Raw genomic sequence first — 14281 nt, 5'->3', positions numbered from 1 at the left:
TATTTGAAAATGCTGTACAAGGTATAATTTTTAAAAATGACCAATAATGTGCATAGATAAGCTAAAATTGAGCATTTGATCAAACATCATTCCATCTTGTTCAAATGGCAAATTGCTAGACAAAAAAATTAAGGACGGACAAGTTGTATTGACGACAAGAGGTTAACGGTAGCATTTAGCCTTCAACCAAGTCCCTCAGAAGTCATCGCGCAAATAATGCGCTAACTCAAATAAATTTTAGAAAAGAAGCTAAGAATAGGTTCTTGACATAACCACCAAAATCATCTTTTTTCCTCTAGTAGTCTCAATTTTCCTCGACACTAAAGGGGCAGTGGACAAATGCTTCTCATTGATAGGATGGAAGGGCAGTGTTTCATCTCATTTTGAACCAGCCAAGGCTTGGTGTTATTAAAATAGGAGAAATCCCTGTAAAACTAATGACTTCCGAACCACTCCAAAGTACCAAACAGAGCAACTAAAGGGAACAAGTTAACAGGGGGGTGTCTTATATTTTCACCGCTAAAATGCATTCATCTCGGCGAAATTATTTTACCACCTTCAAGACCTAATTGAAGGGAGAAGATTTTCACAGCAAACTGATTTAATCATCAGAAAAATATGAAATAAAATTTGGAGCAGACTAACCAACCGAATTTGGAAGGCGTTTTTATGATATTTAGAAATTTTCAATTTTAGCGGTTACCTCAAGATTGCGTTTATCAGGTCGCTTCTCTCAAAGTCAGATGCACTAACAAGAATCAGGAGAAATTTCACGAATGAAATAAGAACTCGTGTAAATGAGAGTTTCATGTTCGTCGAATTTGCGGGCAGTCAGTTTGAGATGCCGCTTTGGCAAGTATATTGTGCATCAGAGACAAAATTCTGAAGTGGAGGTGATAAAAATTATTAAGTAATCATAAAGATTATGTTATCTCGTTAACCCGTGCCGATTTGGTATGTGATTCCTGGCTTCGAGCACTGTGCCACGGTTTAGCTTGGCTGATAGGAGGCTCCATTTAATTTACATGAACGAAGACTGTTACTTCATATCCTAGCAAAGTTTGCCAGAAAAATAACTCAAAAGAGCATTAATTTAAGGCAAATAACTTTCGTGGTGAACAGCCATTAATTTTTTGAAAATAGATCTCTAAATTTTACAAGTGGCCTAAATCTTGGCTACAAAAGTAATACTTTAATCGAGTTTGAAGCCATTTGAACAAGCTATTCGCATCCTCCTTGACATCAAAGAAAATGAGAGATCTTCCCCGTCTTTGGTGGAAATCAAAGTATGATCCCCAAAAAGCGTATCAACTCACACGATGATACCTTAATCGTTAAAATAACTCTCGGTTTTGGTAGCGGGCTACTTAGGGCTTTACTATTGTACCCTTAGCGTGTAACAGAGCCCCTAGGCCATGCCAATAACCCCAAGCCCTACTCTATGTCAAATGTATGTATTCGGCCCGAGTATTACGTCTTTTTTCGTCTTCATGAAATTGTCGGAGCGCTGCACACACAATATTGTCGGAAATGCGTTGATGTAACATTAGGGCCTTGACAACTATGTGTGGAATTGACTAGTCATCTAGCAGACTGCTAGTTATTGGTTTTTAAGTAAATATTCCTACTTCACCTCATTTACCTAAATGAGTAGTATAATGTGCACATCAATTGCACAAAAGTTCTCAATTCTATTTTAGTTTGAAACCCAAATTGACAAAGATGGGTGCGATTATTGTTGGTCCATTCAAAGAGGAAGTGAAACAAAGGTTATCCCATCGAGATGTGATCAGCCTAAAAACAAGGCTAGTTGGGCACTTCCTAGGAGGGGAATGCAGCAGAGAAAGTGGCGAGAATTTTATGCGGACTTAAGGTGGCTAAGTTGTTAAATACGCGTCAGCCTATTAACTAATCCTTCGTTCATCCCTTTACAAAGATCGTAGCGTCTACACATAATTCACTTTAAATATAATCCCCTCTCTCCACGCCAAGTCTTAACTCTAAAATTCTCCGTCATTAATGATTAAAAAAAAATGTCTTGAAGGAATTGCTTCCAACTAAACCTCTTGCATGGATTTGATGGCAATTCCATTTCAAACAGATTGTCTGATGCGGTTTTTCACATAATAAATCCTTAGCAAAGGGGAGAGGTATTCCCCTCCCTAGGCGTTAAAACTGTAAATTTGATCCCATTTATTGCATAGTTGTAAATCAGGGAGGAAATTTGGTATTCCACACTGTTTGAGAAAACGCTGTCTGATCGATAGCATGATCCTCTCTTCTGAGACTAAAAAGTAAAAATGGAAATCACAAAATAGATTATATGAAACGAAGCTACCCTTTGTGATGTAGGGCAAAAAGAGTTTACCTTGATACCTAGATGGAAATACCACAATAGACCCCATGCTATTTAAAGGAATTAACGATTTAGCCACATAATAGTGCTTCTATAATAATAAAATGTCAAACACCAGCACTTTGAGTGAAAGGCCGAATATTTGGTTTAAAAGGGGAATCATTCGAATGGGTTCCACAAGTTTGTATTCTGTTAAGGCGACTCGGGGACCCTGCATTGTATCCTTGTCCTGGTTTATAGGTGGCAATACTAGTCGTACACACAGTGGTACTAAATTATCAAGTGAATGATCTGATTCGTTGAGATGATTATTAATTTGTAATGATTTTGACACGAGTTAAACCCAAATCAATCAAACCATAAGCCTGAGACCTACTACTTGAGTGAAGGCATCTTCTGCTGGTGACGGGAGAGGAAAGGAGGAGGGCATATTCATTACCGTCTGAAAATCAAGGCCACACAAAGCAATGTCGACTTCGGAGCATCTTCAACTACTGATTTGGACTTAAAATCAAAATACGAACCGGTGATAATTCAGACACTGGACACCTTGGTTTGATCAACAAAGCAACGCATTTCATCCTGCAAGGGTTCCAAAATCAGATGGGAAATTGTATGCAAAATAAACATATATTCCTGCTATCTTCAATTATTCCTTTATTAGCTTTCAGCAGGCCTATTGAATTAAAGACGGGATTGTTTATCTGTCATATTGTTTAGGAATCTGAGATGTTTTTAGGGATTTAAAAATTTAACATTCTATACGCCTTTTCAGCGCATCCCATGCAGATATTTGGAATTCCGACTCCCATCCTCAGTTAGATTACTATCCCATGCAATGCTAAACACAGTCTTTGATTTTTAATCAGGCAAATAATGATTCTTTTGATACAAAGTGTGTGCTTTAAAAGAAGTTTTATGTCTAGCGCAATATTTATTTGCTTGAAGCGAGAAACATTTATTCAGACGCACGAAGCACAAAAAACAAACGGGAAAATTAAATTCTTGGCACCTTTTTAAAGGTGGGTCGACCTCAGAATTTTTACCTCAAATTGATTCGACGTTAATTCCAACTAACTAGTTGCATAATATATGCAATGCCTCCATCTATTGTGGACGCACTTTTCTAATTTTGACCCTTGATGGCATCCCATTCACCTCATCACTACCAGCAGTCGCCTTGGACGGGTTGCATCGCCAGCGCTGCTGTTGATTGATGCGTTGCCAATGGACGTCTTTACTCGCCCTTGCTCGTTCAACCGGACTACACACATTTAGGCAAAAGAATGCTAAAACATGCCAAAGGATGACACCACGGACGCATAACTAATGATCTGGAAGTCTGCCCTAGAATGCACCCTTGTTATGGCCACACTGTTTGCGAATTAAAGACGAGTTGCTTTTTTGCTCTACTAACGCAGAACAAAGTGAATAACGACAATCACCCACTACAGGACATACCTACGCACAAATGCCTTCCATTGGGGCTGACAATTCTAATGTGTACCAATTGTCTCCTTTTATTCTTTTAAGAAACGCTGGTTTTGAACCGTCCAAAACATCTCCTCTTTGCAATGATACAGGAAATGGCAAATTCTTTGCTGGCAATGCTCTCAGATTGTGGTGATGGTAAGTAACAAGCACCTAGGAGAAGACGAGCTGATCAAGGTAAGTTTGTCACAAAGGTGTTGTCCTTGTGGGGATGATCAACTTAGCCATGCCTTCCGTGATCTTTATGCTGAGTGGGCTTTCCACAATAGTCGCTTTTTCGCTGTAAGTGCTTGGGCAGTCTGCCATACATTGGGTTTATCGCTTACACCGCTCTCTTTTCTAATAAAGGGGAAATTAAGCTACCTAAGTGCTAGTTTTTGGTAAGTTTTGTGCAAATTTGTTCCGTGTTTTCTCAAGTTCACTACGCTAGCAGTACTTTACCTTTATTTCCAACTTTTACCAAAGATAGGAGTGGTCATAAGTTGCTGCTGCCTCTGCATTATTCACTTTCTACCATACAGCGTCATTTACAGCAAGTGTGACGCACGGGATTAAAGAAGTTGCCGAAGATGCTGCTTCTGTGTCTCCCTGCTCACACTTTAGCAATATCATGCTTTGAGAAGAAGATGAAATTAGCATCAAGTAACTATTCTCACTTCATTTTGCGTTACCATCTATAGATGCAGAGTGAAGTGAGGCAGATCTGATGGAACAATATAAGTAAGCTTTATGCAGCAGTAACCTGATTAACACCAGAGCCTAGTGAGAGGTATAATGGCTGTCAACGCAAATCCCTTTTTTGGAAATATTTAAAGCCTTGGCTAATATAAAAAAAATGCTAAAATCGCTTCAATTTAAAGAAAAAATAATGCAAACCACACTTTGCCTTAAAAATTCTTCACTTTCTAATGTTGCCTGAGTCGATTTTGAGGACAGTAATCTTCGGTAAAATAAGACCTCCTACTTTAAGTGAATTCTGAAGCTGACCGAAATACGTTCGATAAATTTTCTAAGGATAGCCAAAGAAATGCTGCGTCTTGAACAGAAAATGATCCTGTAATACGTTGGTGTTTAACTCTCTATTGTGGCAAGGGGGCCACTTTGGGTAGCCGCTATGGTGTCTAACCTCAAGCCCAATCCAACAGCCCCAGATCCCACTCTATGTCCAATGTATTTATTGCTCAATTATTATGCCTTATTTTGTCTTAGGGCAAGTCTCGGTGCTTTGCATTTGTGGCATGGAATGCGAACCCGGTCTTGAAGGTCATCAATCCTCATTTTTACTACTGTGCGATACACTTTAGTGGAGCAGCAGAAGTGCATTGGCTGTGGATGGGGGAATCGGTGAATACCCATGATAGAGGGACTGAAAATGACTTCTACCTTCGACAACCACCCCAGTCCGTGGTCTGCAGGAATGCTATTAACAAATGAAGCGACACTAGCCATGAGTATTTGGTAATGTGTTACGGGGCTGCTTGCCATACCTCAATGAAGACATTTCTTCCTTTGCATGGAAATTCGATGACTGTCACGGTTGTGTGGTGAGCTTTTTCTTCCAGCATCATTACACTGTGATGGCTGACTAGGGGATTGCTGGAGATGGTACTCAAAAGTGGAGAGGGGCTGTGTTATACGTTGGATGTTTGTTTAAATCGGTTGCGGCTTTGCCAAGTGGCCAATCCTCCAAGCCATGTTGGTGACCCCAAATCCTTCTGTGCGTTGATGATATGTTCTGCTTCGCTATTACACTTTCTTTCCCGTTTAGAGAGGTCTCAGGTGCTGCATATACATGCATCGAAATATATATGGACAAATTTTCACTAATGTATTCGTATAAATAGGGTAATATTATGCATATGTATATCCAATTCCACTTAGGCATTATTTGAAGTCGTTTTCACGGAGGGATATTTCAGCGTCTTGGAAAATTTAACCTTCATGCAATTAAAAGGTTTTTTATCGGTTTTATCGAATCCCTGATTTTTAGAGATTGATAGGCTTTTCTCTTTTCCAAATCGTACCAAATGTTACTTCAAAATAAGATAGATTTTAATTTAATCTTAAGCTTACCTCACTCTCGTAATATACCGTTTTACTGACCAAGCTCCCTCTTTTACTTAATATACTTCCCATGCAAACTTTGATCCGTATTAATCAAATTCAATTTCCATTGAACCCGAACGGCTGCTGAACCCTTGAGACAAGGAAATATGGAGTGCGCATGACCGTTATATGTGGAAATATATTAAAACCGATTTATTTCATTACTAAAGTGTGCAGCAAACATCATTTTATCTTACCTCTAGGTGTTAAGGTTTAGTGAAAATATTTCATGTCAGAATGCATTGTCGATGTTATCTTCATTATTTCTGGATGTGCTATCTTCAAGTTGTTTTTTATTAACAACCATGACATCTCATACCGGTAGAGGCGAGATAAATAGTAGGATACCTGGGTCGTGAAACCCATATTTCGGTTTATTCAAGGTTTGTTTTAGCCTAGGCAAAATAAATCCTTTCTTGGCCCTTCATTGTCTGTGGCCTGTAGGTCCATTTGGATGCCATGCCCGAAAAACCATGCTTAAAGACTCCCGGCCTTCCTGCATGCTAATAAATTTCCTCTATACTGGTATGATATATTTTAACTTCTGGAAGGCTAGCGACTCTACATTGGTGGCAGTGGAGGGTGAACCCCATGCAAAAGGACAAACACCCAGAAATTAGCACTACAGGAGGGCAATTGCGGGACTCCCGTTAGAAGCGTTATTGAAGTAGAGTTGATTTTTTACCGGAACACCATTATCAACTGAGATAATGGTAGACTTGGTAGTTTTACAACGCCCATAACGGCCCTGCATTTGGCATCTTATAAGAATACGCGAATTACGCACGCACACAATACCTACCTAAATTCCTTATTAGCCGACGGAAGCCGGATAGACTGGTGAGAAGCATTGAATTGAAAAGAGGGCACGGTAGGGGTTACGTAATATTAGTTACGCAATTGCTCCTGTGGATGTCAACAGGTGCGTGACATGTGATCGCAGTAGAGTACTGTCTAGTCTTGGGCAGTACAAAGCCACCCAATCTCCTTCCTCAATGCAGTGTACAAAGAGGACAAAAATCCTTCTACAATGCAATCAGTAAGGTGCAGCACTGATGTTAGGATCAAATGCCTAGTAGACTGCAAGGAATTTTAGTAGCGAATGGTCACGGTGAACGAAGCGAGGGTACACTAATTGAGTTGGATCGTGTATAGTTCCTTGGTAGTTGGTTAAGCGTATAGTAAGCCTCTCAAACCATTTATTCTTCACATTTCGCATTTCCTTTTAGATGTCTATAAGCTTTTAGACCTTGTGTACTTTAATAGCCTTCTTCCACTGTGGTAGGGCTTATCGCTGATTCAAGGGAAACTCTCAACTCTCAAAAAAATAAAATGTTCACTTTATTTTGTTATAGATGCATTAAGGAAAGCATACTATTACTTGTTTGAAGATCCTAGATAAATGGCAAGCGGTCAGACTGCACCTACCTCACGGCTGAGCAAGCCTCCTTACCCATAAGACCGACACTGATCCTCAACAAGCTCAAACAAATCATAAAATTTTCACAGTGCATAAAACACGATTTCTTCCTCTATCCAATCTCCTAGATTCAAGGTCCTGAAGTCGAAAGTAGCAAAGGCTTTAGGAAAAAAGCATTACATAGCTAAGGATAACTCGTGAAAAGTGTGTTTCAAGTTCCTGCAGAATCCTAGCATTTTCCTTCTGCCTTTCCCCGTCCTTCGGTTATGATGAATGAACTCTCTAAGATTTGTTCTTCCTGTGAAATGACGAGTTGGGCCACTATAATTAAGCATTCTTCAAAATCGGTATCTAGGTTATCCCGGCTTTTGCAGTGGCCGTAAAAAAGGCTCTAAAGGTGCAACAAGGACCTATTATTTTGGTACTCCCAATTCCACCACCTTGAGTCTAAAAGGTTGATTAGAGGCACAAATAGTGCACTGCGTCCCATGGGACTTTCATGAATTATCTTAGCTTATGGAAGATCGGTGATATTCTTCCCCTTAGGAGGTAGAGGAGCCTGCTCAGCCATGAGATTGGTGAAAATTGATCTTATGCCACTTAAAAGGTAACTCCAAACAAAAGTTCATTACTATAATAAGTTACCCGTTTAACTCCCTGTTTTGGTGTCTTCTCCTGGCGGCTTGCCCCTCGGGCCATGCCAATAGCCTAAGTCCCTTCTGAATGCCCAATATACATGTTCTGCCAGAGTGATATATTGTCATTCATCTTGAGGAAAGTCACGGGGCGCTACATTACATTTTTCATGCATTAAGATGTACTGAAACATTAGGACAAGATCTTTCAGGTGGCAAATAATGCAAGTACGATACTTGTTCAACAAAATATAGGTGCAAATCCACGTTCTATGTCGTATATAGCTAACAATTTCGCGCCAAAACTTGTATTCTACGCTAATGGCATCAGAATAAGACCAATTCAGCTCATATACCCTGTACATGTAGAAAGTCAAGGGTCAGAATTTAGCATAACATAAAAGTTTCCGAATATTTTAACAAGGATTGTTTTATTACATTGGGGTTGGGGAGAGCATTCAACAGCGGGTTTCAAAGCCGCTTTGCTATTTGATTCGTCTTGCAGTTCTTACTACATTTCTGAGATCTAAAACGAGTGGCATTACCTATTTTAACACTTATAGACGCCACTCGCTGTTTTTGGTTGCTTTGAGTTTCTGCATTGCTGTTTTTGGGGGTGTGCTTGGCACAAGTTATGTAGTACGAATGTTTGTTGCTATATTGTTTCTGACTTTGTGCAATTTAGTCACTCGTATGTATATGTGCTACCCATTACACATCGCAGCAGCTTTATGGCCCTGCTGTTTTCCCTGGCATTATGTTCTCTGTGTTTACTTTGCCCCCTTGTTGTTTACCTGCCTCAATCATTCGGGTTCAGTGATTTCAGTTATGGAAGCAAAGGCATCATCATTATTTTCAGAAATAACCCTTCATTTTTAGGTGTTTAACTGCCTTTTCCATGTAATGGTTTCATTTTGGTGTTTTTTCCCTCTATCTAGATGCCGTCACCCTTTCTTGAAGATCCTTTAACTCTTGTTCCAGGCCGCATTGCCACTTTCAAGAAATGGCCTCACACGCGCCCTGAAGATAAATGCGTTCCTCAAACCTTAGCCGATGCTGGATTTTATCACCGACCCGATGTATCGGAGGACTCAGTTCAATGTTTTGTCTGCCACAAATTGCTTTATGGATGGGCTTCTGACGTGAGTCTACAACATTCGTGTTTTACTTTTGATGCTGCTTAATATTGCATAACTTGGCTTTTCATCCTAAACGCTCCCTACTCACATGAGCACTGTTTCCAATTAAATTTATCCGCATTCAAATTCCAGATTAAAGGAGCAATTAAGTAGTTAACTTGAACAGTCAGGTTGAAAATTGTATGCATTGTTTTTTTGAACAGTAGAAGCGTATTTACATGATTGGTGTCAAGTGGGTCTCCGAATATTGAAGTATACCATTTACCACCGTGTGACATAGGAATGGCTTAGGGCTTATCACATCTTGCTCAGTTTTTAAGAAATTAAATTGATGTGTTCTGCTTGGAACAAATAAAAGTACCGCAGAAGGATTTTTAATTACTAGTACTAATCTCGGAGTTTTTCATTTTTTATCCACTATCAGGAGGGACGAATTGCTCCAGGTTGTGGTATCTTTAATCAAAGTGTTGACAATTATGTCAATCACTTCATAACCCGGAATTTTTTCCACGCTCAGGGCCGGTAATTTTGTAGCAGAAGATGGAGGCGGACTCCCGAGTATTCATTTGTCTGCTCTTGACGCACTACTAATCTGAGACTTGCTAGAATTCCGCTCCGTAGTGCCTTATTTGTAAAAAGGCTCCAAGCTGCAGACACCACCATCTACTTTGTGAAGTTTTATCATGAACAGTTAACGGTGTGTAAATACCCTTAAGGATTTCCTAGCTCGTTGACCTTTGCGTGAGGCAGCCTCAACTCTCTTTGGGGCATTTCTCGCTTCTTGTAAACTAGTACAGCTATTGGTATCGTTCGTCGCTTTCGCGAGATACCCCTCATTTATTAGGCAAATCTTCACAACTTTCAGTTTCTTCCCTCACTTTTTTTTAATGATACTATCCGCTTAACCTTTGTTTTTGCTATCGGAGCAGTGTATTGTTAATAACTATTGAGGTGATCCCTAAGCTAGGTGCACTAAATGCTGCTAGTTATTCCATTTATGCTGTTGTTGGTAGGAGGATCCGATGGCGGAGCACAAGGCACACTGCCCTGACTGCGCCTTCGTGCGCCTGGTAGAGGCGCACGGCGGGGGTTACGAGAAGGCGCCACGCCAGGCGGTGATCGACGCAGAGTGCGCCCGCTTCCGCGCTAAATTCACCTATCTCTTCGAGGAGGAGGTGCGGCGCCGACTCCAGCGTTATGAAAACGATCTCCAGCATCTGAAAAAGGCTGCCATCTCCTTCGTAAATAGCAACAATCCTGTCTTATCCTCGACCGTCGTGAAGACTAGAAATGCTCGAAAGGGTTTCGCTTGTTAAGTATCCGCACTCCTTGCCTCATTTTATTTGTATACTTGCCGTTAAAGGGATCGTTGTGGTCCTGGGAAACATTGGCAGTAGAAACATCAATATTCTTTTGGTAACAACATTGTTATTTTGCTAACATATATCGTACCTTTATTGCATTTACTGTAATCCATTTTGAAATGTAAAATGAATACTAACAAGTCTTGTGTTTTCTGCGAATCTTCAATACGCAAATAAAAATAGAAAATGCGTAGAGTTGTAATAATGACACTAACTTTTGAGCATACGTGGTGGTGGGGGCGGCGGAACGGTGATACTATCAATTTCCCATCGACTGTGCAGCCGCTTTGGTCTGTGAATTTTCGGTTCACACCTTGGTGCTATGGTTCTCCGTTGCTGTCATCTCTAAGTGACTTCAACCCCTCTACACAATTGCTTATGGTGTGGTTCATTACCACTTTTGTATGCGCTGTGTTCGATGCACCAAAGGTTTGCTACCCGCTCTTAATTGGGAGATCTCCACCTCTGCTATTTACAGCCTTCGACTTGCTGAATCCGTGAGCATGGCTTACATAGGTCGAGTTGTACTTTCGTTTCCGAAATGTAGCAACGCAATTTGCAGTATTCTACGCGGGTTCTCAGCTACCGAAGGCGATTGTTTGATGCCCTCACGACCAAAAACTCCTATGGTATTCTCAAGGCTGCAACACTGTAGAGCACAGCAGCTTCTAGTGGAACACAACTCTCGCAACCGTTATCCTGTGTTGAGCTTGGCGGTCGAACTCCATTCCGACCATTCACTCGGGAACCATGATCGGACTTCAGACATTTGCGCCTCAACTGTTTGCCTTCCATCACTAGAGTAATCCTATCCGTTTGGGCCTCCAAAACACCAATAAAAATCTAACGAAAGTAGACAAGGTGAATAAGTGCTTCTTCACTTCTACGGTTGTCCGCTCCTTGTCCTCCCTAAACAGTCCACCAACTCCACCGCACTGGAAGCCCCCTCAGAAGAAGAACACGATTAAACCTTAGATTTCATTCCAACAAACATAGCTCCCCCTCTCCCCTCCCTTCAGTGTTATATGCTGTCACCACCACATTGAAGATAAAGCCTAGAACCCCGCTCCCCCGCGTTCTTCCTCTGCAACTAACCGGCAAGCAGAGAAACCAACTAGCCACTTAGTAGTGGTGTCAGACGGCAGTAGCCATTGTATCAGTCGCCTCTTCTATGCGGCCAATACCTTACAAACTGGTTTGTGTGCACAAGTCGCCTGGGTAGTGTCGAGCATCCAACCAAATAGCCAACAGATAGACTTCAGAGGAGATGTCTCTATTACCAACGCAATGAGTAAGCGTACGCGCCTGATGGAAAGCAGAGACTGGTGGAGCGAGGTTGTGAGTGCTACTGATTTTGATTACACCTATTTATAGTAAGTGTTCGACCTTGGCCTTCGAGTAGTTATAAAAACACCTAGAATACGTCTCCGCTTGGTGTGGGCCAATGAGGAGGGGCTGTGCATGAGCGCGATTCTCAAGTGTTCGGAGATTGGCAGTCAATTGGAACACCATTCCTCACAGAAGTCAACAGCAACGATTTCTAGAGTGGTTTTGTAATTGTCCCATTCTGCGACTTCAACTGTCGGACTATCGTCTTGCCAGGTTGGATCCTTTCCTTTATGATATTCAGTGAGGCGGGATCCACAGAACGATCTGCATCAGTTGAGTACAGTGCTGTTGAACTTCTTCACTATGTGAAGAGAACATAGCTAGACGGCTGAGCAGCACTAAAATGAAGAAGCGACAAGATCGAATAGACGTACAGTATTAGGCTTGTAGAACTACTTTAAATAATCAAGCTCTTCACTAAATGGCTCAACTCCTATGTCAGTGTTCTTGCAAATACCTTGGCATACGGAATGACATAGTGATGGAGCACCACCCGACTTTAGGCAGGGCGAAGCCAGGACTTTCTTATGCCCCAAATGCAACTCGAAATGAATGGGACGTCAGACGTAATGCAATTGCCCAGACGCATCAGTAACAATGAAGCTAAATGGCTGCTTACGTATCCGAAGACTCATCAACTGCCGTTCTTCAAACATCAACAACACTATAATGACTGACCCAGAAAATTGACCAAAACGAAGCAATATCTGAAGTGGGCCTAATATCATAGCCCCATGGTGCATTCGCGAAATCATTGAATATTTGGTGTACTTTCCATCCCTCATGTTTTCATTTATCTGCTGTGACAGGAAATACTGGGTAATTTGTCCTCAAAATTGTCTGACAGAGATACTTGGTAGTAACGTCTCATGTTATGCCCTTAACTAGCTGTTTCTATTGTATAAAGTATAACTTGCTAAACGCCTTTGGAAACACTAATAATTATAATGAACACAACTTTGCGACCTCTACCATCTGATTGGTCAAGATGCACAACACTCAGTCAGGGTTTCGCGCTAATTTTCGTGCATTTTCTTTCATTGAGCGGTCTTGATATGTCGGTGCCTCACGTTGATCCCATACCTGATGGCTGGGAAATGCGTCTCGATGAGATGACAAAAACCTACTACTTCATAGACCATAAAAATCAACGTACACAATGGCAACACCCAATTAACAAACTGATATATCGGCCTGCCCATTCACAACCTCAAGTTGCCTTGAACGGTAATCAGGCTACGCCTATCGCCATTAACAGGCAGCCCATCCTTAGTACCAAAAATATGTGTAGTCGTTTTCAGCCGTCCCCTGCTCCTAATGAAACTAGCCCCACAATCTCAACCCCTTTGGTTGTGCAGGGGCCAACATCTTCCGAAGAGCAAACGCAAGTAATTAGTTGTTCTTTTTTACGTGTGCCCTCTAGCTATCAAATATCCAGGAAAAGCTTGAGGAAAAGGATAGTGGTATTACACTTATCACTAAAGTCCTCGAGAAAGCCAGGCCCGTGATCGAAGAGGTGGATGCGTTTAAGGGTAATTTATCTTTTGGTGCTATGTACTTGTACTTTGCCTTTTGAATGATTGTTTTCGGTTCATCATCCGAGTTTATTTAAGCGCTGGCTATGACGGCACTTTCTTGTCCCTCTTACATTTGTAGAACTCAGTTTGCTTAAAAGTATCCCTGGTATATGGCAGTGGAGATGCGGTTTGTGCGATAGAAAGCAGAATTGTGAATTCGATGTTTCGAGAATAGGTCTTGATTTGTTAACGTTTTTATTTAAGGGACCCACTGAAATCGCACCTCATCGGCCATTCCCTTAGTATCCTTCACTTGTTCTAGGTTTGTCTTCAAACTGTGTTCGGTGTGCATAGTGGCAGTCCTGGTTAGTTGTGTCACCTTAAAGGTGGAGAACTCATTTTATTTTGTTCGTTAGCTATTTTTTCTTGATTTTGGACTAGCTATAGTAGGCATGTCATTGTCACACCGCTTGCCTTTCATGTCCACGGTATTTTTAAGAATGTTGTACGATTTTGCTCTCTGTTAGTATTTAGTTCACAAACAGATGGGGTATTTCTAACTCACTACTGGGAGGCATTTGCTTATCGTAGATTTTGACTCCCTTAGGTACCGTGGGTGATAAGAATTATTTGCGGCTTATGGAGACCTTGGAAGTGCTTATCCTGGAACTGGATGGCATCGGCGTAGATGGTCAGGACAGCGTTCGTGCGGCAAGACGTGCAGCGGTGCGGGAGATTCAGCAAGCCATCGAGATATTGGAATTTCGCAGTTCGGTAAATGCGGTTGAAGACACCTCCACTAACGCCGTAGCTGGTGAAGCCCCCCCTCCCTCTTCGTCGCCCCCAAAGGAAAGCGATGCTTAG

The 14281-nt window shown here is 41.4% G+C and overlaps 2 protein-coding genes across 2 annotated transcripts; both read left to right on the top strand. All coding sequences in view use genetic code 11, as the record gives it.

Moving 5' to 3' along the window:
* Positions 1-7055: 7055 nt before the first annotated feature.
* EGR_00876 (Baculoviral IAP repeat-containing protein) lies at positions 7056-11166 on the top strand (the record flags this gene model as incomplete). The annotated part of the gene is made up of 4 exons (XM_024490125.1): positions 7056-7079; positions 8947-9150; positions 10161-10388; positions 11059-11166. The coding sequence occupies 4 exons, from the start codon at positions 7056-7058 to the stop codon at positions 11164-11166; spliced, it is 564 nt and encodes a 187-aa protein (XP_024355528.1).
* A 1789-nt stretch (positions 11167-12955) lies between these two features.
* Positions 12956-14281, top strand: EGR_00875 (BAG family molecular chaperone regulator; the record flags this gene model as incomplete). The annotated part of the gene is made up of 3 exons (XM_024490124.1): positions 12956-13288; positions 13324-13432; positions 14025-14281. The coding sequence occupies 3 exons, from the start codon at positions 12956-12958 to the stop codon at positions 14279-14281; spliced, it is 699 nt and encodes a 232-aa protein (XP_024355527.1).

This window comes from Echinococcus granulosus, assembly GCF_000524195.1.
Source record: "Echinococcus granulosus chromosome Unknown EG_S00003, whole genome shotgun sequence".
In the NCBI taxonomy this organism is placed as follows: Eukaryota; Metazoa; Platyhelminthes; class Cestoda; order Cyclophyllidea; family Taeniidae; genus Echinococcus; species Echinococcus granulosus.
The sequence above is the reverse complement of the archived record's forward strand: the minus strand, read 5'-3'. Positions and strand labels throughout refer to the sequence as shown.